Consider the following 27,711-nt stretch of genomic DNA (forward strand, 5'->3'; position numbering starts at 1 on the left):
AACTCCCTGGAACTCTGGACTCACTGTCTCTAATGGCCTGTGGGTCAGCTGTCCTGACCCTGCCCACCCAGAAGAGTGGATAAGACACTCCTGCCAGCTCCTCCAGCACCCATACTTCTGCTCCCATCGCCCCTTTCACGGGGGTCCCCACCACCCTCCAGCCACAGCGAAACCTCCCAGAGCAGTTCCCTGACACCCTGCCGTCTTCCAGCCCCAGCCGCGAGTTTCCTCTGTCTGTGAAATCCCTTCGCCCGGCAGACTTCCTCAGTCCCTGCCCTAACTTCTTGTAAGGCAAGGACATGCATACTTCTCTGACCTCCCCAAACTCAGTACTGTAGTAGTTATTTCTTCGGCTCTCCACCCAAAACACACTGGGACATACAGTAGATGCTCCATAACTGCCAGTTAATACAAGATGAGAGCCTTTGGCAAACAGTAGGCTCTTCTTACTCTGAACCCCTGCACCCCTTGGGCATCAGGAGCTCCGGGGGGTGGGGGGAGAGGGAGGGGCCTGGGGTAGGGTCCTAGCACACCTACTGCACTTTGCCTTGTTGGAGTTTCAGTTCAGTTTGAGGGTTACTTGAGCACCTACTGTGTGTGGGTGGGCAGACTGGGCACTTCTGAGGGCAGGACCTCCACCTCAGACATCTCCGTGTGCCCCGGGCCCAACATGGGGCCTGGCACACAGTGGGCACGTGCTGGACACTGGCTGCCCCTCCAACTCTCCAAAGGGAGAGCCAGGCAGACCCTGGTGGGGTGGGGAGGGGCTGCAAAGGGAACCTGAGTGTGGAATCCTGGCCGGAAGTTGGGAGGCTCCTGGATCAAAGGCTTAGGCCAGGATGAGGGGATTGATCCCAGGCTAGGTTTCCCTGCCCACTTCCCCTTCTCCCAGCTGGAAGGCCCCTGGAGGGGATTCTAGGGGGGGCAGGGCTTGAGGAATGCCTCGATGGAGGGAGACATCAGAGTCCAGTATAGACTTGGCTTCTGTTTTTTTTTTTTTGGGGGAGCTGTGTTGGGTCTTCGTTGCTGCGCGGGCTTTTCTCTAGTTGCGGTGAGCGGGGGCTACTCTTCATTGCGGTGTGTGGGCTTCTCATTGCGGTGGCTTCTCTCGTTGCGGAGCGCGGACTCTAGGCTCACGGGCTCAGTAGTTGCAGCGCGCAGGCTTAGTTGCTCCACAGCATGTGGGATCTTCCCGGACCAGGGATCGAACCTGTGTCCCCTGCATTGACAGGCGGATTCTTAACCACTGCGCCACCAGGGAAGTCCCGACTTGGCTTCTTAAAATGTGGGGCTGCGCTTTGCAATGTCTGGGTTCTAGTCCTGGCCTCTCCACCTTCCTCACTGGACAGATCCCAGAACTTGGTGGTGACTCAGTTTCCCCTGTCTCCACAATGGGCACAACCTACTGTGTGCAGAATTAGGAAACTGAAGACTCCCAAGGCAGCAACTTGACGCCAGGTGCCACTGTCCTGCCGTCTGGGAAATCTCCAGGCTACATGGTGTCCCCATCCTGTTCCAGCCGTGCCTCTGGCCCAGACCACACTGGCCTGGGCTTGTCCACTTCCCCAGCTGTTCTGAAGGTCCTTGAGGGCAAGGCCTGGCTTCTACCCCTGTCCCTCCTAGTCTTGCCTGGGCCTGAGCCCCCAGCTGCAGCCTGGGGAGGGGTCAATCTATGTGGGCTGTAGCAGCAGCTGCTGTGGAAACAACTGAGCCGTACAATCAGGCCACCTGAGCTCTGGGCCGCCCATCTGGGCTCCAGACTCCCCTCCAGCCAGACCCAAGAGCCTTTGCAGGAAGGGCACCTGGCTCCTCCATGTCCAGCCTCGGTGGGGCTGCTGTACCTTTTAGCTGGGTAAGGGGTATGTTTTAGGGTATATTTAAGCTCAAGCACACTCAGATGTTGAATCGTGAAAAGGTTGGAAGCCCTGAAGTTTGGATCATTGGCTGTTCCTTCGAAGGATGTTGTCATCAGAGACTTTTGGACTCAGAGGTTTCAATCAGTGAATGTTGAGATCATAGTTTTAGAACTGCAGATGCGGAAGGGGACCTCAGCGGTCACCAGCCAACCCCTTCTCTAATGATTTGCTGGGTCTCCTCCTGAGGAGGGCCTGGGCCTTGTCTGGCTTAGGCTGAATTCGGGGGCCTAGCAATATGCCATAGTCACAGGAGCTCAATAAACACAGCCGACTTGAATGGCAAGTGAAGACATCGCATCGATGGACATTTATTTCCAACCCAAGAGACAGAGCTTACTGGTGTGGATGGAGCTGGCTGGCTGGGCTCAGCCTCACCAGCTGGGTGACCTGGGGCGAGGTAGTTCACCTTTCTGAGCCTTTGTCCTCCTCGGTAGCTTGAGAATAATAGCATCTACCTGATAGGTTGTGAGGGTTAAATAAATTAATTTGTAAAGTACTTAGGACAGTGCCTGGCCCTGTTTATTATTCAGCCTGCAAAGTCAGTAATGGAAAGACCCTTTAACCCCCATTCCTGCCTCAGTTGCCCCCTAAATGTGTCCTGCAGCCTGGGGTCAATGGCACTTATTGTCATGTACTTCAGCACATCCTCCAGTGAGGTTGGTATCATGTGGTTTTATTAATTAATTAATTAATTAATTAATTATTGGCTGCGTTGGGTCTTCGTTGCTGCACGCGGGCTTTCTCTAGTTGGGGCGAGCGGGGGCTACTCTTCGTGGCGGTGCGCGGGCCTCTCATTGCGGTGGCTTCTCTTGTTGCGGAGCACGGGCTCTAGGCGCGCCGGCTTAAGTAGTTGTGGCACGTGGGCTCAGTAGTTGTGGCGCACGGGCTTATTTGCTCCGCGGCATGTGGGATCTTCCCGGACCAGGGCTCGAACCCGTGTGCCCTGCATCGGCAGGGGGATTCTTAACCACTGCACCACGAGGGAAGCCCTCGTGTGGTTTTATAGGTGAGCAGACCCAGGCTCCTGGCCCAGGTCCCTAGCCGGCTAAGTGGTAGAGGCCAAGTTAGAAAGCAGATCTGACAGGCTCCAAAGCATCCACGTGCTCTCCTGCTGTACCAGATGGCACTGCCTGAAGACTCTAGAAATGCTGGTCCCTGCCCGCCGCCCCCCCCCCGCCTTAATCCCTGCGGCTGCCTCGGGGGGCCCAGAGGCTTCAGTGCAGATTGTCTGCCAAAACCCGCGACGGTCTGGGAAACGTCCGCTGCTGAAGCTCCAGCAGGATGTGGGCAGGGAGGCCAGTGGCCGGCGCTGAGACGGTGGTAGCAGGGGTCAGCTGTGGGGCCGCGGGACTGAGCAGGAACATCCCACTTCAGACACTTGAGAAATTGTTTGTGGCCGTATCACTGCTGCCCTCCAAGGGGAGGCTTCTGCCCAGAGCAGCTAGGCGTGTGCTGTCATTTCTGGAGCTCCGAAAACTTCCTTGCCTCCTCCTCCAGCCAAAAGGACTTACCAGGGAACCCCGGGTGGGGCTGAAGCACGGGGACTCCACCGCAATCCTGACAGCCCCGGAGAGCGTGTGCCCTTAACCCTGGCCCCAGAGGACGGCAGCTGACCGGGAGGGGGCGTGGGGGGGGTGCAATGTGCAGTCAGGGTGGTCACCTCACAGGACTGCTGGTCACATCTGGGCCCTAACATATGCCCTCAGGCACTTTATAAGCTCTCTGAGCCTCGGTTTCCCATTTTCACGGGGCAACTGGAGGGAGGGGCTGCGTGCTGCCGGCCTAGAGCGGCGCCGGGCTAGGGCCGGCTCCCCTCTTATCTGCCTTGCTGGGCCCGTGCCCCTGCCAGGAGGCCCGCGGAGAATGGGGGCAGGGGCATCAAGGGGACTGCAGAGACAGGCTCCCCAGGCGAGCGGTGGCTTCTGTTTCTCTTGGCTGCTCTGAACAGACGAGCCCAGTGTGCCGTGGTTATTTAAAAAAAAAAAAAAGAGCTGCTGCCTCCAGCCGCACAAATAGAAGTGGAAGTGTGCCTTCAAGGCCTGGGATGTCCCACTGCTCCTGGCGTGGATGGGGGTGGGGGTGACCCTTGCAGAGACAGAGAACACTCCTGCGTGTACCCCCTTCCAGCCTGAGGTCTCCAGGGGCTCTGGACCTGTGTCTGGATTGACACGCAGTATTTGGGGGATGACTCCTCCAGGTGGTGAAGGCAAAGGGTCCCCTCCTCTGATCAGACCCCCCCTCTAGCCCCTCAGACAGATGCGGGCTCCTGCAGCAGCTCCCGTGTGCATCTCCCTCCCAGCTCTCGGTGGTCATGCTCCTGGCTCAAGGGTCCCGTGCCAGGCTGTGAGCTCTGAGGACAGGGCTGTGCCTGGCACAGGTGTTGCTCAAGAAGCACTTGCAGGACAGACAGGCAGACAGCTGGATGGGTGGCCTAGGAACAGGGAAAGGTGGTCAGAAAGACTGAAGGGATCTCCCTGTCCCTGTGACATCTGGGTCACTCCAAGCCAACTGGGGGACCCTTTTGCCCAAGGACTCTTCAGAAGGCCTCTGAGGGGCCTTACAGCTCACTGGGTCCCTCCCACCTTTTCAAACAAGGAACCTAAAGGCCAGAGAAGGAAGCACCTTGTTCAAAGTCTCACAGCAAGCCAGAGACCCTACTGGAAGAGGCCCAGGCTCCCAGCCGGCAGTCACAGGCTCACGCAACCTGTAGAGCGCGTTCTCCTGAGGGTGCTTCTGGGACCCCAGGGGGACGCTACAGGGAATAGGGTTTTGTTTCATTTAAAGGAAGAAGCTTCCAACAAGAGATTATCTTTCAGAGACATCACAAGGGTTTAGGCAGAGTCCTGCCTGGTGGGCAAGGAGGGGAACAGGAAGGAGGCCACGTGGCTGAGAGGTCAGGGTGTCTGGGGGCCTGGATGCAGGATGCAGGATGGTGGGGGCAGTGGGGAACTGGATATGCCGGCTCTGAGGCCTTGCTCCCTCTCCTGTGCCCTCGACAGCACAGCCCACGTGGAGAAGCTCTTGCCCTGCACTTCCAAGGGTCGGCCTGGCACAGAGAAGGCGCCTCATTTGCAGAACTGAAAAGACCACACAGGCTAGGCTGGTCTCCAGCACTTCTCAATAGTATCTATGTAAAGGTGTTCAGCGCCCAAGTTCACACTGGGAAACACTAGATTAGACAAAGGGAAATTGATGTCTTAAATGCAGAACTTCCACCATCTGCTAGAAGAGAAAGGGCGGGCAGCCCTCCCCAGATGTCTGTGAGCAGGAACCCTCCCCGGCAGAGCGCAGAGGGCACGGAGGGCGGGCTCCCCACCACAGAGCAAGCCCTGGACTAGCTCCTTCTGGCTCTGCTCCGAGCTGGTTGGCTCCCTCAGCTGCTAGCCTCTAAGCCACTCCCCAGGCCTGGACCCCAGCCTCTCAGAGAAACACTGATAACCCAGTGGGGACTGTGCCGCGGCCGGGAGTGGCAGGGCCCCCCCAACCCCCCGTGCGGGGTCCGTGGGCCTCTCCGGAAACAAGCTGCAGCTGGCACCCTGCTCCCTGGGAGTAGCCTCTGGGGAGAAGGAGACGCTGAGGCACGGGCCTCGGGTGGTGCTGCACCGCAGCTGTGTTTTGAGGGCTGAGTGCAGCAAGAGGAAGTTGTGAGTGGCCAGGGGCCTCCTCCTCAGCATCTGCAGCAGCTGGGGCTCCTGGCAGGCCCGAGCAGCCGCTCGCTTCCAGCTGGGACGGCTCTGGGCCCACCACAGCCCTGGGTCCTCTCTGGTGACTCAGCAGTGGCCACAGGCCCCTGAGCTGGGCCTCTTCCGGTACAGGGACTGGGAGTAGTGAGGAGAGGAACCGTGGCCTGATCTCCAAGGAGAGGCAGAGAGGTCTGCGGGGCAGCCCCGGGGACCTCCCACTCTTGGACCCCTCCTGACTCCCTCTACCTTAGAAGGACCACGAGAGCAGCTGGTCCAGGAAAAAGGACGTTTTATTTCCATAAATACTCCTGCTCTCACTCACACACTGACCCCACTTCTGCCCATGGACAGACGGATGGACAAAGCCCAATGAATGAAAGAGACACACTGAGAACTCCAGTGCAGGACCTCCCTTGGCCAGGGACCTGGGAGCCCCCAGCTGGGGCCACCTGTCTCTCCCCCAGTCCCCCCGGAGGCCTGACAGCAAAGGGGCCAGGAGAGTGGAGTGAGACCCCCAGGAGGAGTGGGGGAGAGGTGGGGCTCCCCTCACTGGGCCCCCTGAGACGGTGACCACAGGGCCACGCAGACAGAAAAGCTAAGAGAGTCAAACCACACACCCGAGAGTGCAAAGAGCTGGGGGTGTAGGCGTCACCCCCCCCCCCCCCAGTCACCCGGTTCCTATGGAGGAGGCCTGAGCTGGTCCCGGCTCCAGCACGGCCCCAAGTTATGGCTGGGCCTTCCCATAAGGCATAAGAGACAGGCAGGGATGACCCCTCCCCAGGCTGGGGTCGGGGCTGGGCCTGAGGTCCTGGCCCTTGCCCGACAGCCGTGCTTCTCCCCCACGATCCCAAGTCCTTCCGGGGCCCGTGTGCAGCACTTCCCTGCTCCAGCCTCCCACCTGTGATGAAGGTCCCCACCAGTGCAAACCGAGGCCTAGCCTCCTGCTGGGTTTGGCTCAGCAGGGGAGAGGGCAAGGAAGGAGGGGGCCACAGGGGGGAGGGGAGAAGCACCAGACCCAGGGGAATATGGCCGTGGGAACCCAGGCTCAGTGGTGGCCAGTCCCGTTGCCCCTCCTCTCCCCAGCCCCTCTCTGTTCTAGAGGCTCCCCCAGGTCTCCGGTGGGGGGAACTGGTCCACGTCCCCCATCTCGTTGTAGGTCTGGTCGCCCATGGTGAAGAGCAGCTTGTAGCGGAGACGAACCTTCTCCTGAGGCAGATATGGTGAAGGCAGAAGGGTCGGACGGGGAAAAGAGGCTGCCCCACCCCACAGCGGTGCCCTGTCACAGCCGGGCCCCTCACCTTCTGGGGGTTGGCAAGGAGCAGGACCTGGGTGATGGCTGAGGGGTGGACGATGGGGTTAAATGCTGGCAGCTCTGTGCCTGAGGGCGGCTGCAGCTTCACCTTCATGACCTGTGGACAGGAGGGCAGGATGGGGCACAGCTAGCCCTGGCTTCTCATCCCCGGTCCCTGGGGAACAAGGCCCAGCCTCCTGCCAGCTCCTCCTCTGGGGGCCCTTCTACCCACAAACTCCCCAAGAAGAGAGAGACAGAGAGACGGAGACAGAGACCCTACCCCCGCCCTGGAGAGCTGGCTCCCCATCCAGCCCCAAGTCACCCTGCCTTGAGGAGGGGGGTCTGCCTATGTCACCTTGGGGACAGCTGACTGGAAAACAATGTTGCGGATGGGCTGTGGGGCGGTGCTCAGCATGGAAACCACCACCACCAGCACATCGGAGCGCCCGGGCAGTGGGTCTCGGGCGAAGTGGAAGAGGACCCGGAAGCCATGTTGGTCATACACGGTCACTGGCAAGATGCTGCCTGGTGGAGGAGAAGGGGAGAGGGCGATGGCAGGGGGGGTGGGGTGGGGTGCCAAGCCTGAGCCCAAGCACATCCGACCAGCTCCCCACACCCGGCTGACCCCATGCACTTGCTGCTCTGCTGGGGATGAATGAACAGACCCAGACCCAGGCTGTTGCCTTGACCCTGGGCAGCAGTGCAGTCAGGGGTACAGTCCGGGGCCCAGACAGGCAGGTGGACTTCTAGTGTGATGGTGAAGGCAGGATGCCCACCCTGGAACTGAGTCCCAACCGGGCTCCCGAAGTGCCGGGCGGCTGCTCCCGGAGTGCTCGAGTGCAGGGCTGTGCCTGAGCTTCACTCATGCTCTCACTGTGTGACCCTGGTACCGCCACTCTGCTTCTCTGAGCTCAGGGTCCTCCATACTGCTAAGACGGTGGCACCACTACCTAGCTCCTGGGGACACCAGGGGTGTGACACGCTCGTCACAGTGAGCTCACAAGACGGACAGCACCGAGAAGACTAGCCTGTCTTCATCAGTCTGCTCACAGCCTGGTGCCGTGAGCGGCCCTTTTGCTCCTGGGCAGGAGAAGCCTAGGCTTGTACCTCAATCTTTATCCTGGTTCGGTTTTATGATCTTGGGGAGCCCCCCAAACCTCCCCTGTCCTGGCCCTGCCTTCCCGGGGAGGGGCGCAGAGGCCATCCATGAGAAGTCCTCTTGCCTGGGTCACCCTGGAGTTTAGAACGTAGTTTTGTGACCCTCTGGGACCAGTGAGAAAACTGAGTCCTGGGAAGAGGAAGGGTCTTGCCCAGAGCCCCCCGCTGAGTCGGGCAGGGCTGGGAGGGGAGCCCTGCCTTCCCACCTGCTGCCCCAGATCCAGCTCCTGACAGCAGGCAAGGCGGGTGGGGCCGCGAGCTGACCCAGCCCAGCTGGTACCCGCTGTGCCCCCGCCCTACTCACTGGGTTTGATGGACTCCAGAGGCACAGTGATGTTGGCCAGCGAGAGCTCCGTCGGTGTGGGCTGCTGCAGGGGCCCAGGGGGCTCGGGGGACACGGTGTGGAGGAGGCTGGTGGCGCCGGAGCTGGACAAGCTGCAGCTGCTTTTATTCTGCAGGTCCCGGAGTGTGAGCCGGGGCGCTGGCTGCTGCTTCTCCCTTATTGGAGGGCGGTGCATTGAGAGGTGAAGCTTCGGTGGCCAAGAGACGAGGGGCACAGGAAAGGCTGGGCTTCCTGGCTGTCCCTGACGGCTGGCTCAGACGCCCCCTGTCTCTCTGACCTTGGTCTCCTCACCTTGGAATGGGCAGCTCTTGCTCACCCCACCCACTCGGGGTCAATGCCCTCGTCCCTGGCAGCCCTCTGGGCCTTCCGTCTTTGTCAGGCGCCGGCAGGCCAGCCTAGGGGAGGGCGCGTGAGTGGGGCGCGGTCCCCTCTCTCTCATACGCTCCGCGCCCTGCTGGATGCGCCCTGCACCTGCTGCGGCCACTGCTGCGTCCCTCGAGCCCAGGACGGCACCTGGCACACGGTGGTGCTCTGGCAGTGCTGCTCACGGGGACAGACCAGCACCGGGCCTCTCCCTGATGGGCCTGGGGCAGGGGCAGGGTCCGGGCAGGGCGTGCCCTCACCACCGCACTTGCTGGGACTCCGGGGGCAGCGACTGCTGCAGGAGGGTCTTCCCCAGGAGGTCCAAGTCATCCAGACCACTGCTCGTGGGCAGGGACGTCTGCGCCGGGGGCCGACTGTCCACGCTGGGGGCCGGAGTGGGGTGGGGGGGCTCAGTGCCATCAGACGACTGTCGGGCATACAAAGGATGTGGGTGGGTGAGGCTGTGCTGAGAAGGCGTCAGGTCACCTGGCAGGTCACCTGGCACTGCCCTGAGGCCCCTGCCCCTCCCGGCAGGAGACATCTGGGGAAGCAGCAGCAGGGGTGTGGACAACATTCCCACCGGCCTGCGCCCCTCTCACCCCAGGGCCATCGGTGGGCCAGGCCTGGTCTGGGATTCTACTCGAGAAACCATCCCGTTCCAGGGACCTCGGAGTCACCCTCAAGAGAAAAGGAACGGGGAACCCCCATCTCAACCCAAGGGAAACCCAAGGCTGAGACATGCAGGGAAAAGCGCCGTGAGGAGAGGCCCGCCCACCTTCCTCCATCCTGGGATGGGTGCCTCCGCCCCCGGGCCACCCCTTCCCCAGGCCCTCCTGCCCACCCGTCCCTTCACTGCCCCTCAGGCTGCCTGTCCCAGCTGCTCTAACCCTGGGATGGGCCCCTCCTACCTGGAAGCTGTTCCACCCAGCACCATCCAAGCCTGGGCCTGAAGGGGGTGTGGGGTCGCTTAGGCCTGCAGGGAAGCAAGACCGAGGTAAAGCAGCTGGATTCGTAAGCAAAGGCAAGAGAGCCGGGGCGGCTATGTGCTGAGTCAGGGTTCCCTGATTTCTACCCTCCCCCTGCACCCCCTCCTCCGAGAGGCTCAGCTCGAAGGGCACACACCCCCTTCCCCCCTAGAGGGAACCAGCCGCAGAGCAGAAGTAGAAACCAAAGACGCCGAGAGCCCATTCCCTGGGCCCAAACACACTTCCTCTCTTGCCACTCAGAAGACAACTCAACTACTGAGGTCAGGACTTTCACCTTCGTTCATTAGCGGGCAGCTGGGAGCCAGTGGGGGTGGGGTGGGGGGGAGGGAAAGAGGGCATGGGAGATACCACGTGAGGTTCGTAAACTCACAGATCCAGGCAGGCTGGGGTCAGCATCCTGTGCCCATCCAAACTGACTGGAGGGACACCCTTTGAGCGTCACAAGGGCACTGCAGTGCAGTGAACAGGGACCTGGGCCCAGGCCCGGCCCAGAATCTGCGCAACCGTAGGCAAAGTGCCGGCTGGGCCGCAGGGCCCCTGAGCACACCACGCGGATGGCCTGGGCAGACTCTAAAGGCCCTGTCTGCCCTGGCACAGGCCAAGGCTGGCTGACTGGTGCAAAGGAGGGCAGTGGCCCTTCTGGAAGGGGCCCGCTCATCGCCTGCTGGTCGGTAGAGGGCATTAGATCACCAGCCAGTCTGACCTCTGCCCGCCCTGAAGCACACCCCCAGCCAAGTTCACCCTGGTTTTTAAAGAAAACCCAAGTTATCCTGTTTGTAGCAAAGCCTGAATAAGTGAGGTCTAGCCTGACAGGCAAGGGTGAGGCACGGGAGGCTGTAACTGCTGGGTCTCCACCTCTGGACATGCCTCTCTGAGACCAAGGACAACATAGTGGAGGCTGCTAACAGCCCCGGGTCAGGCACTGCAGACATGGGTCTCAATCCTCACACAGCCTTACAAGGTGGATGTGGACAGAGCAAGGCCTAATTACTGGAGCTCAAACACAGCTCTGCCACCCAGCTGTGTGACCTTGGGCTGGTGGCAACCTTCCTGTGCCTCCTCTGTAAGACGGAGACAACAGTAGCATTTGCATCAGAGGACTGTTGTCACTACTGAATGCGGTGCCTGCCCGGTGCTGGGACGCCCTCTCTGGCCGACGGGAAGTGCGTTTTGCTCACCCCACCCTTCCCCCTCCCCCTTCCTGCCCCAGAACCGTTTAGGATGAGCCCCCTTTGTGGTCCCGAGGCTTCCTCCACTCCCCCGAGGCGGGGAGCTGGGCGGCTGCTGCCCTGCCACTTCTGGTTCTGGTTCCCACATTTTCTTTGCTTTGAGTAGCAACCAGAGGAAGCTGGAGGCTCAGGGCTCTGCTGAAGCGACCGGGGGACAGGAAGTGAGAAGCACACAGTGCCTCGCTGGGGGCTGGGCCACACGCGCCCACTGCCCGGGTCGGGAGCTGGCGCAGGCCCTGCTGGGGAAGACGAGCCTGTGTGCGCTTTCTGGTCACTGGCCCATCTTTACCTCTCAAGAGGGGCCAGGGTCCTCTCTCCCTGAGTCACCCCGGGCTCTGAATGAAGAGGGGGCAGGTGGGTGGGACTCCTCGGCAAGCCCCCGGACACCCTGTGGTCAGGGCCTCCTTGGGGGTGCTGGCTGACGGGCCCACACAGGGGAGCTTGACCCGGTCCGCTGTCCCCCTTGTCTCCTGCTCCTCACTCCAGGTCCTCACTTCCCGTTTCCGGCTGACGAGCCGAGTCAAAGCAGCTACGAGTGAGGCTTCAGAATCTGAGGGCCTCGTGCAAAGCCTGGTGCCCCGTCGGGCAAATCACTCAGCCTTTCTAAGCCTTGCTCTAGCATCCGTGGACCAGGGACGTCGACAGCACCGTCTTCTGGGCTGAGTGGAGGGTGGGCTAAGACACAGCAGCGCTCGGTGGCCGCGGTCAGGGGAGCCCCCGCCGGGACCCCGGCACACCATCGCTTCTCGGAGTCCGTCAGGTGTAGTTTTCACCTCAGAACTAACTCAGGAGAACACAGTCTGACTTGGCTTCCAAGTTAGTTTCCCAACATATCCTCTGAGACTCCTGTGACAGGGCAAGGTCTCCTTGACAGAGCCGGATCACCTCTATTCCTTCGCAACTTCAGGGCCATTGTGAGGAGGCTCTGAGGCCCTCCCGCTGCTACGCTCTCGGCGGGCGCTGCTGCGCCTGAAAGCTGGAAACTGTAAAACTGCTTGGCTGGCGGGGTGCCCTCTGCTTCTTCCCCAGGGAGGAGCCTGCTCCCCACTGGGCTCTGGAGCCCCGACCCCGCCAGAGTGACCGTGGGCCTGGCCTGGGACCAGCGTGGCTCACAGAGTGCCTTGCGCTCCCACAAGGGCTTCCCTGGAGCTTCCAGAGCTCCCCCCACCTCTTTCTCTCAGTGGCGAGGAAATGCTGACTTGCCTGGGGAGCTCCCAATTCTAGGCTCTAACCTGCTACAGGGAAATCCCTTTGTTTTCCCTCAGGCCGCCAGAGCCTAGGTGTGGCTGGCTTATCAGAGGTGATGCCAACCTTACTGTTTTTTTTTTATTTTTTATTTTTTGGCTGCGTTGGGTCTCTGTTACTGCGCGTGGGCTTTCTCTAGTTGCGACGAGCAGGGGCTACTCTTTGTTGCAGTGCGTGGGCTTCTCATTGTGGTGGCTTCTCTTGTTGTGGAGCACGGGCTCTAGGTGTGTGGGCTTCAATAGTTGTGGTGCACGGGCTTAGTTGCTCTGCGGCATGTGGGATCTTCCCAGACCAGGGCTCGAACCTGTGTCCCCTGCATTGGCAGGTGGATTCTTTTTTTTTTTTTTTAATAAACTTATTATTTATTTTTGGCTGCATTGGGTCTTCGTTGCCGTGCGCGGGTTTTCTCTAGTTGCGGTGAGCGGGGCCTACTCTTCGTTGCGGTGCGCGGGCTTCTCATTGCGGTGGCTTCTCTTGTTGCGGAGCATGGGCTCTAGGCGTGCGGACTTCAGTAGTTGCGGCACGCGGGCTCAGTAGTGGTGGCTCACGGGCTCTAGAGCACAGGCTCAGTAGTTGTGGCGCAGGGGCTTAGTTGCTCCGTGGCATGTGGGATCTTCCTGTACCAGGGCTCGAACCCGTGTCCCCTGCATTGGCAGGCGGATTCTTAACCACTGCGCCACCAGGGAAGTCCCACCAGCCTCACCCTTTGACTGCAGGACCTGGCACAAGCTCCCTCATTTCCCTGAGCCTCAGCTTCCTCAGCTGTGAAATGGGCCTGGTGCCTATGCCCCATCCTCCGGAGGACTCACAGGAGGAGGAACACGCTGACGTGACTGCGCTCTGAAAGCTGCCTCGTGTGCTGGGGGCATCACCCCCCACCTGCAGCAGAGCCTGCCCTGCTCTGGGCCCCGCCCCTTCCTCACCCAGAGACATGAGCTCATCGTCAAGTAGGGAAACTGAGGTGCTGGGCTGCTCCAGGCTGGCCTGGTCACCAGGGCAGGTGGGCGTGGCTGGGTCAGTGGTGGCCACCGGAGGGAGATCCAGACCTGAGAGGTCCAACAAGGCCGAGGTGCTCCCTGGGGTGGGAAAGGAGAGTCAGGCCAGCCTTGGGCGGAGGACACTCAGAGTCCCTGGGGTCTGGGAGCAGCGAGCTTCCCGTCCTTGGCCACATTCCCTCTGCCCCGAATCTGCTTGCCAGGCCTCTTCTTTGGCACATGGTGTCCCTTCCTCACAGAATGTACTTCCTTCTTCCCTCTTGGCCCATCGCCTCCCATCCTTTAAGGCCCCTCTTAGACTCCGATGTTTCTGTGTAGTACCCCACCCCCACCTCTCCCAAACAGGGCCAATTCTAACCTCTCCCCGGGTCCCCTAGGGCTGTCACTTTACCCTGAGTGGAGCTAAGCCTGTAATGCTGATGTATCAAACCCTCCGTGCCCACTTCTGATAATTAAACTAAGCCTCGGGGGTGTGACCTAGCCCCACACAACAGGTGCCAGACTGGTCAAATGAAAGAAAGGCCTTCCTTCTCCTGCCTGTCCTTGCCAAACCCTCAGCTCCCTCCCCTCCGACCCGCATCCAGACCTCCTCCCCCGCCTCCCCCGCAGCTGCAGGCTTGGCACAGACTCCACCCCCAGCTCTCCCAGCGAGGGCCTCCCCCATCTTAAGGGGCCACCAAGCTCTGTGACCAGCACCCTACCAGGACCCGATGCCCCTCCGACTCGGGGGCCCTCCCAGCTCTCCTGCCACCTCCTCACCAGGGATGCAGGCGGCTGTGGCATCGCCGTTGACCTCCTCGCACCGCACCAGCTGCTTGTACAGGTTGATGACCTGGGTGAGGTTGTCGTTGGCTTGCAGGATCTCAGCTGGAACAGGCAGGAGGGGAGAGGCCAGGCTGAAAGAATGTGGGGGCCTCCGGAGGGGAGATGAGCACCCCACGGCCATCTCAAGCCTCGTGGGAGGGGCCTGGGGGCAGCCCACCTCGACTCCTCAGACTCAGGCCCTCTGCGACCTGCCCTCGCCCAGTCTCCTCCACGCTGCCCCGTGCCAGCCCCCGAACACACAGGCGTGCCCCGGCCTCCAGGCCTCCACGCTGGCTCTGCTGTCTGGAGACCCCTGGATCTCTGCATGGCTTCACCCCTTCCTGCTTCAGGTCTTCATCCAATTCACCTCAGGGAGGCCCTCTCTAACCCCGAGCCCGCACCACCAGTCCCGCCTCTGTTTTTCTCCACGCCCCTTACCACCGCCTGACAAACTGCCCCGCTCACACCCTTGCTTTACTGTCTGTCTCCTCTCATCAGGCTACAAGCTCCATGAGGATTTGGCTCTGTTGATTTTGATCACTGCCATACCCCCCAGGGCCCAGAACAGTGCCTGGCACAAACTAGGCCCTCATCGATGTTACCTCCTGGGGGCCAAGGCTTAGAGGGATCTGAGCAGCAAGCCTCTTGGGTGGGGACCAGGTGCCTGGCACATGGGAGGCGCTCAGGGAACTCCTGATGAATGGAGGCTGAGATGGTACCTAGACTGCTGCCCGAGAGGCCCTGGCTGATGTGGGGGCACAAAACAAGGACGAGACCCTGACGTGTGGCCCTAGCAGGAGCCACGGGGCCCAGCTCTGGAAGCGCTCAGGCCTGAGGGATTTGCTCTAGGTTTCGAGCTCACCCTTACTGGGGAGGCAGTGTCTGGAGGGAGAGAGCCAGCCTCCGGTCCACCCTGGCTCTGCCACCGTTCTGCTCTCTGGACAGGTCACTTCCCTCCCTGAGCCCCAGTTGTGAAATAGGGACAATTCTCCCTCCTGTGCGGCTTACGGGCAGTAAAAAAGGTGTCTGCGAAGGGGCTTGACCCAAAGGGTCTCTAAAGCACATCAGCCCCTGATCTCCGCTTCCTTCTTCCTCAAAGTGGAGAAACCCAAGGTCACTGCTGGAGAAGGGGGCCCCCTGGTGGCAGCTCCTTCCAACTGCAGCTCACCTAAGGCCTCGTCATTGTCCTCCGTGTCGCTGGCCAGTCGGAAGAGCGTGGGCCGCAAGCGCTCACAGCGCTGGTACAGTTCCTGGGGGCAGCAGGGCGGGCAGGTCAGGGCCGGCGGGGGCCCTGCAGTGCGTGGGGGGTGGGTGGGGGCGGGCGCACCTTCATGAGGTCCTCACTGCTTTGGGCAGCCGCGCCGCCCTGGCTGTGGTTCATCACCATCTCCGTCAGCAGCTTCACGTTGTTGTTCACCTCCTCGATGGCGCTCACCCGCTTCGAGATCTTCTCCATTCGCTTCTGGTCCTGGGGAGGCATCGGCAAACGGCCCCGGAGCGCCCGAGTCAGGCCTGGACCTGAGCCAGGCACTGTCCCACTCCACCCTCTGCTGGGTGTGAGATCAGCCCCTGCTAACAGCCCCTTGGGCCCAGGACAGGGCACTCTGGTCCAAGAAGCCCTTGACCAACCCTGTGTTCACTTCCTCTCCTCTTGCCAACGCCCCCTGGACCCAGGCCTCTGCACGAGCCCATCAGAATCTCTAGGGGTGGCCCAGGAATCTGGGTTTCCAACACACTCACCAGGTGATTCTGGAGGGCCGGGAGCTAGATTTACACCTGTGGTTCTACATAACCCTCCCCCTCTCTGTGTTTGTCCCTTGAAAGGAGGTTCCCCTACTTGAGAGTGAAAGGGGACCTTAGTGGTCACCAAGTACAACTGAGAAACTAGTGCCGTGACCCCCTTGAAAGGCCACTGCAGCAGTGACCCTGCTATCCCTCTCCCACTCTGCTCACCATGCATGCTCCTCCCTTGTGGAATGAAAGGTGGGCTTGTGCTGTGCCGTCTGATACAATTGCCCTCCTTGAGAGGGGCTGCCCTTTCTCTGGGCTGTCAGAGCACACAGTCTGCCCTAAGACAGCCCACAGTGTCTGCCCTCTGGGTCTCTGGACTGCACTTTTTTGATGACATACCCTCATCAATAAAAAAGATTTCAGCATGCACCCACAACACAGATATACATACTTATAGAATACATGTATATTATTCTCTCTATATGTATATGTATGTAAAATATACTATATCTTGAACATAGTAAGGCCTAATTTCCCTCTAACTTTTACAGAAGAGGTATTCAGCCTCACAGAAGCCAATGCAGGTCAGCTCGGCTGCTGGGAAATTCTTTCTTCCACACGCTGATCCTGGCTCTGCCCGCAGGGTCCCCCTGACTCGGTCAGCTCTTTTTCTGCTGTCACAGCCCTTTAGTTGGGCCACTGCGCACACGTACACACGACCTCCCTCAGTGGCCCAGCTCAACATCCCATCCCGCCACCTCCTTGCACTCTGGGCTTGGCCATCACCTCCTGCACCATCTCCTTGATGAGTTTGTTGGCTGCTCGGAGGTCCTCGGGGTGGGAGCTCTTCAGCAGGCGGGCCAGCATCTGTGGAGACAGAGGGACATGGCTGTGACAGCAGTCCTTGGGCCTGGGGTCCCGTGCTGGCTCCTTTTCCTGGTAGTGGGATGTGAATAAGTTACTAAGCTCTCCATGGGATGGCAAGGATCTATTGACACCTTACGGGGTGGCCGTGGGATAAGTGACACACTGCACGTAAGTGATCTCCGCAGCGCCCGGCAGAAATAAGCTTTCCACAAATGGTGCGAAACATTACTATTGCTAGAGAATTCTTCTGGAAGGATATACAGGAAACTCAACAACGTTTACCCCCTGGGACTAGACTGGGTAGAAGAGGAGCTTTTACTTTTTATCCTACCTCCCGTGCTGTTTAAGTTCTTGCCCATGACCACATGCTTCTTTAACAACAAGCTAGTAAAGTTATTGTTGAGAAGGTCACAGACATAAAGACAGGCAAGCTCCTTCCTGATCAACCTATGAAACGCCCTCAAACCAACCCCAGGGCCACCAGCCGCAGGCCTGCGTTTACTAAGTGAAAGGCACGGCGCGGGCAGCACTCAGCATGTGTAAAGGCTCAACACCCGGCACCCGTCACCCACCACAGCAGCCGTGCTCAGAGTAGCCTCTGCTCCAGGGACAGGGCTGCCAGGGGCTGGAACCCGCTGACCCCCATTGGGCCTGGAGTCCTCATCTGGCCCTCCCTGAAGCCTCACCTTGGATTTCTCCTCGTCTTCAAAGATCACATTCTTGGGCCGTGGCGGAGGAAGGGGAAAGGTGGCATCATCTGGAAGCTTGGGGTCGGCCTTCACAATCCCTGCAGCGGATGGTGGTGGGGAGACCGTCTCAGGGGCTGGGGCGGAGGGGAGAGGGGGATGGGGGCAGGCAAGGGTAGGATGGAAGGTGGAGGGCAGGCTTTCTCCAGCATGCTGGCGCTGGACTTTGGGGGGTCAGGGCCTGCTCCTGAACTACCATGTCAAATAGTGTGTGTGCGGGGTCGGGGGCAGTTAGAAACCTGTATTTTGAGGCCATACCATGGGGACCAGTCTCTGACTCAACCCCATCTTTTCTCCATCCAAGCTGGCCTCAGGCAGAACCATAAAGAGGCCCCACTGGCTCTATGTTCTTGAGAAGTTAAAGGGCAGACCTAGGACCTTGCTGCCAGAGGCCCTGAAGCTGCCAGAGCCCCAGGGAGGAGGGGAGGAGGTGGCCACACCCCACCTCTGGTGCCTCACCCTGCTTCTTCAGCATCTGGTAGGCCTCTGCGATCTTCACCTCCTCAGGGAGGCCGACCGTCCAGCTGTAGAGAAGCTCCAAGATCTTGTTCTTCACCTTCTCCGATGTCCGAGAGCCCAGGTACTTCAGGGACGGAAGGGAGAGGAGGCTTTGACATTGCCCAGCCCCACTCACTGTAGTCCCAACCCCAGCCTAAACCTGGCTGCCTCCCCAGGACTCCTTCAGAAACCTCAGCTTACACGACCCTCCCACCTGACCAGCCTGAGCTCACCTCCTAGCCCTGCTGCTCACCAGTTGTGCCAGCCCTGGGTGTCCCAGTCCCCCGCCTGTTAAGTGGGGATGACAGCAGTAGCACCGTGCTGGGGATGCAGAGCTGACACAGGTAAGGCCCAGAGCCCGGCGCCTGCTCTCGGCCAGCTCGTGGAAACCTTAACTGTGACCTCAGGAAGGAGGAGCCACCAGGCTCCGGGCTGACCAGGGAAGGAGCAGGTGTGGAACCGCCTGGCCCTGGGCTCCAATCAGTCTCCCAGCAGCAAACCCGGCAGGGGGAACCGGCTCTCACTCCGGTCATCTCCTGAGAAGAGCTGCTGGGTCATTCAGCTGCTCTGGTCAAGGGATGGGTCTGAGCAAGGATGGGCGAAGGGGTGGGCTCTCACCCAAGGGGCATCAAACATGTTCCTGCCCTAGGGGAGGACTCCTCAGGCCCATCAGAGGCTCTATCACTCAGGTTTGGGGCCTCCGCATCCAAGGCCTCAAGGAGGCCACTCTTGTGAGGTGGAGACAGGGAGACCCTCCACTAGACACCTAGGTGGGGTGCTGTGGCCAGGTCTGCAGGGAGAGATCTCAAGAGCCCGAGCAGCCCGCGCTGGGGAAGTGTTCTGTGTTCACTGCAATCATTCCTCCCTAAGTGCCAAGCAGCTCCAGAGCTGGCCGGCCACCAGGCAGCCTGGAAGCATTCTTCCTGGAAACCCAGCCGTCCCGGACTCAGCCGTGAAGGGAACCCTGAGAAAGGGTCTGTGTTTGTGTCGGGTCAGGATGAGGCCAGTCACCCCTCCTCAACCGCCATCTGACAGCGCAGGTCTGAGCGCGTGCTGGGAGCACCCACCTTGGGAGACACGACCTTGATGAGCTCGTTGAGGAAGCGGAACTTGCCCACCTCGTCGTGGAACCTCTTGCCGCAGCTCTTCATGCATGTTTCCAGCACCTGGGGGGGTGGTGTGAGGTGCGGGGACCCCCAGGGAGGATCAGAGGAGGTACCCTCCCTCCCACGCCTCAGCCAGGGCCCAGAAGCCCAGGGACCGGCAGTGAGAAGGGGGAAAATGACTCTTGAGAAAAAGAGGATTCTGAAGTTCAGAGACCCCCTGAGACTGATCACCACCCTCTGGGGGAGAGGGTTGGGCCACCCCGAGAGCCTGGCGATGCCCAACTCGCAGCACCGACTTAGTCCCTCCATGGCTTGGCCACATCTGAGGACCACTTGTAAATTACTTTCTTACTATTTTCCTTTGCTGATTTTTTGAAACGTAAATAGGCACCATCAAACTCAGCCTTATACTAAGCTAGATGTATGTGAAATCAGAGGACTAATATATATTTCAGGGAAAAAAAACCCACCCAAACTCTAACATGTCAAAACAAATACATAACTATTAAAAGGAAAACTGTTTATCTACCACCGTCTAAAATCAGCTTTGCTGTATGGTTTGTTGCTATCTGACCCATGCTTGGGGGCCACAACAGTGCACTCCCTGCTCTTCTGCTACTGGCTCAGCTTTGAAACCTCTGGCCTGAGCCCAGCTGTCACCCCTTGCACCCCTGTGCTGTCCTGTGCCTGGAGGCCATCGATGGGCTGGCCCGGCCCGGCCTCGCAATGCATCTATAAACACGGAGCTCTATAAACACGAAGATTCCTGGAGGCATATACGATAGGGGTTCTGGTCGGCGGGCCTGGGGTGAGGCCCTGATTCAGCCTCCTGAAGGTCGGAGGCACAGCTGGAGCTGGGAATCCCTGGGCCGAATGACCTAGGGCTTCCTCCCCACAAGAAACCTAACTGTGCAGGGTCTGGGGTGGGAGGCCAGCCCACTGGTTCATTGGTTGCCATGGGACCCTCAGGGGCTGGGCCACACCCCCATTCTAGGCCATCTGGGCACAATTCCCTTGGGCTCTAAAGAAGAACCTGTTGGGACCCCAAAAACCCCAGTCTTGGCCCCCCCCTGGTGCCACCCACATGGTCAGGGGACAGATGGCACCGTGCTTCCCCTTCTCCTCACCGTCAGGGCCTGGATCGCCTCCCACTCCTGCGGGGATTGGATCTTGTGGGCCAACAGCCGGGTGGCAAGTGGAGGCCTGGGTGAGAGGAACAGCAAAGAGCCAGACTAGCCACAGAGCCCCGGGCACCCCAGGGAGGGCGGCCACACTTCCCCGCTGGAACTGCAGCTGGCAGCGGCTTCTCCAGGACACATGCAAAGGCCCAGCTCCCTCTCCAGATTGGGGCTGGAGACTGTGGCACAAGAGGGCAGGACCAGGTAGGGAGCGCAGGCCGGGGACCTTTGAAAGGCGTGAGCTCAGCCCGTTGGCCAGCTTTACTGAGAACTATGACCTGCCGTGTCCTTGGCTTGCCGTAGGGACAAGTACGGAGAGAGGCCCACAGCCTTCAAGGGCCCAGCCTGGGAGCAGAACATGACAATGTGCACAGAATATTCTGCTGGGAGAAGTCACGGTGGCAATGGTGACGTCATCTACCAGATCATGAAAGACCTGTCACCAGTGACACTAACAGCTAACACATACGGAGCACTTACGATGTGCGAGGCACCTCACGTCCATTTTCCTGCCTAACCTCCATAAGAGCCCCCCGAGGTAGGCAGCACTATCACCTCCACTCTATAGTCTCAGAAATGGGGGCTCAGAGGCATCTAGTTACTCGTCCAGGAGACTCAGCTAACAGAAAGGATGGGACTCCCACCTGAGCAGCTGGACTGGGGAGCACACACGTCACGCTGTCTGCACGGCATCCCGAGTGGAGCGTCTATGCTCATGGGGTGTGGCGGAAGCGAAGCACACTGAGCTGTGCTCCCCAGACTTCAGTGCCACCTGGAGAGCCTGCTAACAACGTCCCCCCCCCCAAGCTCCCTGCCGGCCAGTCTACTCCAAGTCTGGGTGCAGCCCACAAATGGACATTTTTGACAAACACACCAGGTGATCCTAATGCAGACGGTTCTGGTTCTTCCTTGAGCAAAGGGCCTGCTGGCCCCTCCCAGCTGGGGAGCACGTAGTTCTCTGGGAGGCCCTCCCCAGCAAAGCATGGGTGCTTCATCAAGCCCGGGACTACCTCCTTCTCTCTACGAGATCTTGGGGCAACTGCTGAGCCCCCTGAGCCTCGGTTTCTTCACGTGTAAGATGGGTCCAGCAAGGCCCACCTCAGAGGGTGGCACACGGTGGCACTGAGTACAAAGTGCGCGCTGCCATCGTTAATTTGGGAGCACTTAAGAATGGACACTCGGTCTCAACTCATCCTCGTCTCTGCCCAAGGCCAGGGTCTGGAGTGTGCACGGCAGGTGCTGAGTATGTGAGTGAAAGACGGGGAAGCCACCTACCCCTCAAAGTCCTCGTTGAGCTGCTCGCAGAAGCTGTTGATGCTGGCCCAGTGCAGCTCCTTGTTCAGGGGGTTTGTGGCTCTGTCTGGAGGAGAAGAGAGGGCCAGTGGCCCGGTGAAGGGATCCCTGCCTCTCCCACTCCCTGCCCTGGCTTATGGCTGAGCGTGCAAAAAGGCCTCCCCTGGACTCCCTGCTCCGACGGCCCCGAGACCCCAGCACTGACGTCCGTCAAGTCAATGCACAGATGAGCCGCCGTCTGCGGGCTTCTCCTCGCAGCTTCTCCCCGAAGGGCCCCACGTCTAGAGATTGTGCTCAGGGGTCGTTCCCCTCTCGCCATTGCCCGAACCCTTGCTGCTGTACGCCTGTCTGCACCTCCTCTGATTCTGCTCCTGAAGTGTCCCCATAATTCTCACGGAATTTACTCTCAGAGGAGATTCAGAGATAAGGGAAAAAAGCAGTAGTTCCAACCTCAAGGAGCTTTGCAGCTGGGAAGTGGGCCAAGGTCAGCTAGGTTCTCAATAGAATGTGACAGAGGGAGGCAAAGGAGCCGTGGAAACCGGTAACAGGAGGAGAGGACTCAGGGGAGGCTGCCTGGAAGAGGCAACACAAGAAGCATTGGAGGGACTTAACCAGGCTGGGGATGACGTGCCTCGGAACAGCTCAAGGGTTGCGGGTGAGAAGAGCTGTGGATAACAGCTCAGGGCATGGGGGGCCTTGGGAAGGAGTGCGGCTCAGGTATCGCTTCCTCCTTCCCTAACAGCGCCACCTGCCCGGGGCAGCACTGCCGAGGCAGCTCTCTGCTGTGTCCCCCAGACCCGACCTTCATCGTGGGCCCAAGTCTGCTATTGCACCGCATCCCAGCCACTTATGCACACGCCCGTAAATGCACACCCAGTAAATGAGTGAATGGATGCGGGCTCAGCTGCAGGCAGGCAGGGGGAGGTTCTGGGGGAATCCGAATCCAGGAGTAGGTAGTGGCCAGGAAAGGGCCAACAGGAAGGGGTGGTAAACAAGGCCAGACAGTACCCCCCGACCCCCAACGTTGGTGAGACAACAGCTAAAAATAAACAACAAGGTCCTACTGTATAGCACAGGGAATTATATTCAATATCCTGGGATAAACCATAATGGAAAAGAGTATAAAACAAGAATGTATATATGTGTAAAAGTGAGTCACTTTGCTGTATAGCAGCAATTAACACATTGTAAATCAACTATATTTCAATAAAATTAAAAAAAAACCCCAACGATTAAGTAGGTCACTTAACTTCCCCGAACCTCCATTTCCCCATTTGTAAAGTTGGAGCAAAATAAGAAGTGATTTGGGATGACAGCATACTCTACCCAGGGTAAGGCGTGGGGCAGCCAGAGCTGGATCTTCATCACTTCCCGACAGCCTATCTCCAAGCGTCACCCTGTGCTGGTCAGTTCTGCCCAAACCTGAGGATGGAGCCGGGGGTGTGGAGGGCACAGCCCAGGAGGTGGGACACAGAAGGATCTGTGGTCAGGAGGAGGCTGGGGACTCGGCCTGTGGCCCTGCCTATTTGGGGCCCTGTGCTCTGGTGGGAGGCCTGGAGCCCTAGGATCCCAGTGCCTGGCAGCCAATCATTCAATTCATATTTATTCAATAAATATTCTGAGTGTGGGACCACAGCAGTGAACAAGACAAAATCCCTGCCCTCTCGGAGCTCACTGCCCAGCAAAAGAAACACTGACTACTCAGATAAACAAACAAACACAGGATACTGTACACTGTTGCAGAGTGCTATAAAGAAAAATAAAGCATTAAAAAAAAACAGAAAGAAAGAAAGAAAACCAGAGCAGGTAGAAGATATAAAGAAGTGTGTGTGGGGTGCTGCTTTCTGGGAGGGCTCTCAGAGGTACAGCTGAGCAGAGATCTGAAAGAAACATTTCCTCTGTGCATACAAATCTCTGTTCCAGGAGCCCTGCAGAGCCCGCCAACCCCTGGGAGAAATGAAGCCCCTGCTGACCACCCAGGAACACCAGAAACAGAGGTGCCCCCCATCTACTCTGCCTCCCAGCCTCCCAGCCCCCTAGTACGGCCAGAGGCTGCTTAGAAAACTAGAATAGGGCTGGATATTGCTTACTCAATGACATCCAGCCAGGGAACCCTAAAACAGGAAGTCCCTTAGAGTGTCAGAGACACGTGAGTCTGAGTGAGGACAGAGAAACTGGTTCTAGAGCCCGCTCCTAAGTCAGAAGCCAGTGAGGAAGAAGTAGTGGCATCATGAGACATCTTCTCTGCATCTGGTTCAAAGCGAGGGCCTCTGGGTCCAAGGAGATCTGACCAACCTCTCTGGCCCTGGCCCCCAACTCCCAGCCCTCTTACCTCTACCTGGGGGGAGCACTTTCCCCAGCAGGCAGCAGGGTGGAACACACAGGGAAGGAGAGAATTGTTTCACAACAGGGCATGACTCCACCCTGTCACTCTACAGTGGTGACAATGTCGTCAGTTACCCACCAAAAGCTACTCTTCACCTCCAGTCACTGCAAGGTAAGAGCTTACCATTTTGCTAGGGCACAAAGGGGAAGAAAAAGAGAAAACCACCTCAGCCGCAATCTACCAGAGTCTAGCCTCCTGCCAAACCTGAGTGTCCTGACTCCTGTCTGTTTTTCAGATCAGACTCTTTGGCCTCTCAGAAAATCCCCACTGTTGCTAAACCTGACACTGTTCTGTAGCACCCACAGCTCAAGGCTTGCGGCCTGTCAGATCTGTCAGTGAGGGCCCTGCCCATCCCCCCTAAGTTATTGCTGAGACCTGGACACTTGTGGCATTCCAGAACAGTCTCGACGGCCGCTGAGTGCTTCCTTTCCATGCCCTACCCCTCCACTGGCCAGACGGACTCTGAAACATCCTTGGAGACGGTGTACTTCTGGGACCATCCTCAGGATTCAACTCTGCACAAGACTGGCTTAAAAGGGGCTGGTCATAATCCCAAATCATCCTGTGCAGCTCCCTGGTGTGCCTGGAGTCAAGGGGCTGACATGAAAGTAGACCCAGAGGACTCTCTGAGGCCCTGGTACAGATGTGACCTGAACGGGAGCAAAGACTTGGGAGGGAGCTGTCCCTAGTCCAGGGGGAAGCAAGCCGTGCTCTCAGGAGCAGAGTCCAGTAGTGGGTTATGAGAGCCGAGGATCTTCTGCAGTGTGGGACATGGAGGTCAGGTAGACAGTGTGAGGGCTAGTACTCAAACCTAAGTAGTAGGAAATCGTGTCTGAGGAGACACAGGAGGGGATGCAGGGTCCTTTGGAGGAAACTTGGCAAGGGCTAGGAAAGGAGTCTTTGGTGGGGGGTGCAGAATCTCAGGGCCTGGACTGAGGGTAGTGATAGAGAACTTGAAATCACTTCTGGAGTCTGAGACAGGACCCTCCCAAGCCTGTGGGGTTTGGGGGTTTCTCACTATGTGACCAGAGCGCGGGGGATTCGATGGGTTAGTGGGTCCTACCTTCCTGGGCGGGGGAACGAGAAAATCTAAGTTGCAAGCTCAAGAAAGGGATAGGAGAGAGTAACGCCATGCAGCGCCAGAGAGTGGAGGATTCGGGGATCAAGGGGAGCCTAGTCCCTCGCTCCCGGGTGTGAGGTGCAGATCTCGGGGCCGCTCGCTTGCTTCCTCCCGGAGTCCAGGGAATGACTTGGGTGTCCGCTCCGCGGAAAAGTCTGGGCCCGAGGCAGCTGGAGGCTGCTCTCTCTATCCCGGGGGTTCTGGGCACAGAGCCGGGCGCAGCTCACTCCTCCCCGGGGGTCGCGGCCCAGGAATCGGAAAGGTGGGCGGCGCCCGCTCCCATCGCCGGTCCGCGCAGCTGGTGGGGTCTCCCTTAACCCCAAGGTCGGAGGTATGGGCTTGGAACACCGCCCCTACCGGGCCGCGGCAGGGCGTGAGGAGGGGGCGCTGCGTACCCCGCCCCCGCCGGGAAGGGGCCCGCCTAGTGCCCCCGGTTCCGGTTCCGGTCCGGCCCGCGCCCCTCCCGGACACTCACTGATTCGCGCCTCCAGAGTCTCCGGCTCCATCGCAGGCTCCATCGGCCACGGGCCCCCAGCCTCGGCACCGCCCCCCGCCCCCCGGCGCTCTCGCGGGACCTCCTCGGCACCACCCTCCGCCGATTAAAGGGGCAACGTCCGTCCCGACGCGCGGAGCCGAAGAGCATTCGGCACCATAGAGACGCGAACGAACTCGCCTAGAGCGCCACCTGCTCTCCCAACCCCTCCCCCAAGCGGCGTTAACATCGTGGGAGGGACTCGCCGCCTGCCTTGCTCACAGCGCTCTGGCCGGAAAGGAAGCCGAGGGATTCGGGGCTGAGGGCTGCACCATGGAAACCCTGCGGGACGCTCTAAATCGTTCTGCGTCACGGCGATGCCTATGATCGCTTCCGGAAGAACTTTCCGCGGCCATGTTTTTGAGGGGCTCTGAGGTCACTTCCGTATCCCTGAGCGGGTATTTCCGCTTAGATGCAAAAGTGGGAGGGTCCCTTAAAAGGGCAATGACGTACGTTGGCCGCTGTGAAAATAAGTCAAAGTTTGAGTGCTTACAGTGTTCCAAGTATTGTTTTAAGCACTTTTTATACATTTCTCTATTTACTCCTCACAACATGAACCAGGTAGTTTGTCTGAGATCACACAAGTGGCAGAGCCGGAACCCTGTACTATTTCCTGCATTCATTCTGCAATCATTTCATGCACTCTGTATTCGCCTTGCTCTGGGACAGGCGCTGGAAGAGAAAGGCAAGTCCAGATATTTATTACACAACGTGGTAGGGGAAGCCCACGGGGTAATGGCAACACAGGAGGGGCCCTCTACCCCAAACTGGGGTGGGGATGGGGGAGGTGCTCTCTTGTCAGGGGAGGTTTCACAGGGGAGGTGATATTTAGCTGAAAGACAGTCAGAATTCTCCAGGTAAACCTGGTGTGAGAAGATATTCCGGGTAGAGGGAACCAAACGTTTCAGGGCTCACAGGAGAGAAAGAGTATGATGAGGTCAGATAATTGAAAGTATTTCAATACGGCTTCAGAGGATGTAGGCCTGGAAATACGCTGCGGCAAGATCACGCAAGTCCTGCAAGTTTAGCTTTTTTTCTTGTGAACTATGTTGGAGATGTCCTTAAAGAGTTTCACGCGTAGTGGTGACAAAGTCAGGCTTTTGTTTTAGAGAGGTCCAGGCGGCAACAGTGGGCGGAAGATACTGCTGGGTGCCAGACTGAAGTCAGGCAGGGCAGAATGAATAGACTTCCTAGCCTCAGTGCCTTTTCTCCTGCCGTTTCTCCCTCTATTACAGACCCTTTTCATCTGTTTTCCCACCCGCGGCCCGGGGGAGCCCGGTTACCGGCTTACCCGGGTCCGTTGCATTCTGTCGCCCCCTGGCGGCCCGCCGGGGAACTGGCCCGTGGTGTCCTCTCGAGCCTCTTGGTCTCCGGGAGGGTTAAAGCGAGACCGAGACAGGGAATCTGGCGATTCTGGTTCTGCTCGGCCGTCGCCCTGGCAAGCGACCTCGATTCACCTTGCAGAACGGAACTGACCTCATTAGGGAGTTGAGAGGCATGTGCTGGGTCAGTTTTTCCCTAAACTCAACCATTCAGCCAGCTGGGACGCTTTTCTAAATTCTCCCCCACAGGCCATTAAAATTATACAGGAAAATGATATGTTTATTGCATTCCTCAATAAAAGCTGTAACATAATATGTACTTAGAGCTCTTTTCCTTTGTTTCTTTTATTACTGAAATGAATTATTACAGAAATAAAATGCAACCGCATTTACCGCATTGATTTAGGGGCATATACACACTGTCAAGACTCACTTTTTAAAGACGGCATAGATTTGACCAGGATTCAAATTCTGACTTGACTGCTTTCTAAACTGTATGACCTAGGACAAGTCACTTAGACACTCTCCATCTCAGGCTTCTCATCTGAAACACGGTTGTGAGAATTCAGTGGAAGGGTGTCTGCAAAGTGAACCCCAATAAATGCTCTCCACCCACTTTCTCTGCTGGACTTTTCTCCTTAGCACTTATCTTAGCACTGTCTATTTCCTTTCTTCATCGTGTTTTCTGTCTTCCTCCCCCACTGGAATGTAAGCTCGGTGAGGATGAGGAATTTCAGCTATTTGGTTCACCGATGTATCCTCAAGGCTTGAAAGAGTAACTGGCACATAGGTGTTCAATCAACATGGATTGAATAAATGAATGAGTTGAAACTATTATTCATAAGCTTTATGGATGAAGGGGTGCAGGAATGTGCTCAACATTGCACAGCGAGTGTGTGTGGGAGGGGAGCCAGATCGT

The 27,711-nt window shown here is 58.5% G+C and overlaps 1 protein-coding gene across 4 annotated transcripts; it reads right to left on the minus strand.

Moving 5' to 3' along the window:
• Positions 1-5,871: 5,871 nt before the first annotated feature.
• Positions 5,872-26,849, minus strand: GGA1 (golgi associated, gamma adaptin ear containing, ARF binding protein 1). 4 transcript variants are annotated; one of them, XM_061206496.1, is made up of 18 exons: positions 25,414-25,807; positions 22,759-22,854; positions 21,415-21,499; positions 20,089-20,164; positions 18,923-19,021; positions 17,817-17,940; positions 17,298-17,398; positions 16,531-16,611; positions 15,341-15,481; positions 15,182-15,263; positions 13,969-14,076; positions 13,138-13,290; positions 9,663-9,727; positions 9,015-9,181; positions 8,353-8,546; positions 7,246-7,415; positions 6,898-7,008; positions 5,872-6,805 (listed from the first exon to the last, which is right to left on the minus strand). In XM_061206496.1, the coding sequence occupies exons 1-18, from the start codon at positions 25,454-25,456 to the stop codon at positions 6,695-6,697; spliced, it is 2,007 nt and encodes a 668-aa protein (XP_061062479.1). In that variant the 5' UTR covers positions 25,457-25,807; the 3' UTR covers positions 5,872-6,694. The 4 variants fall into 4 exon arrangements, with proteins under 4 accessions (XP_061062479.1, XP_061062483.1, XP_061062482.1 ...); XM_061206500.1 differs by lacking the exons at positions 22,759-22,854; positions 25,414-25,807 and adding an exon at positions 26,762-26,849; XM_061206499.1 differs by lacking the exon at positions 22,759-22,854.
• Between the last annotated feature and the right edge of the window lie 862 nt (positions 26,850-27,711).

This window comes from Eubalaena glacialis, chromosome 11, assembly GCF_028564815.1.
Source record: "Eubalaena glacialis isolate mEubGla1 chromosome 11, mEubGla1.1.hap2.+ XY, whole genome shotgun sequence".
Classification (NCBI taxonomy): domain Eukaryota; kingdom Metazoa; phylum Chordata; class Mammalia; order Artiodactyla; family Balaenidae; genus Eubalaena; species Eubalaena glacialis.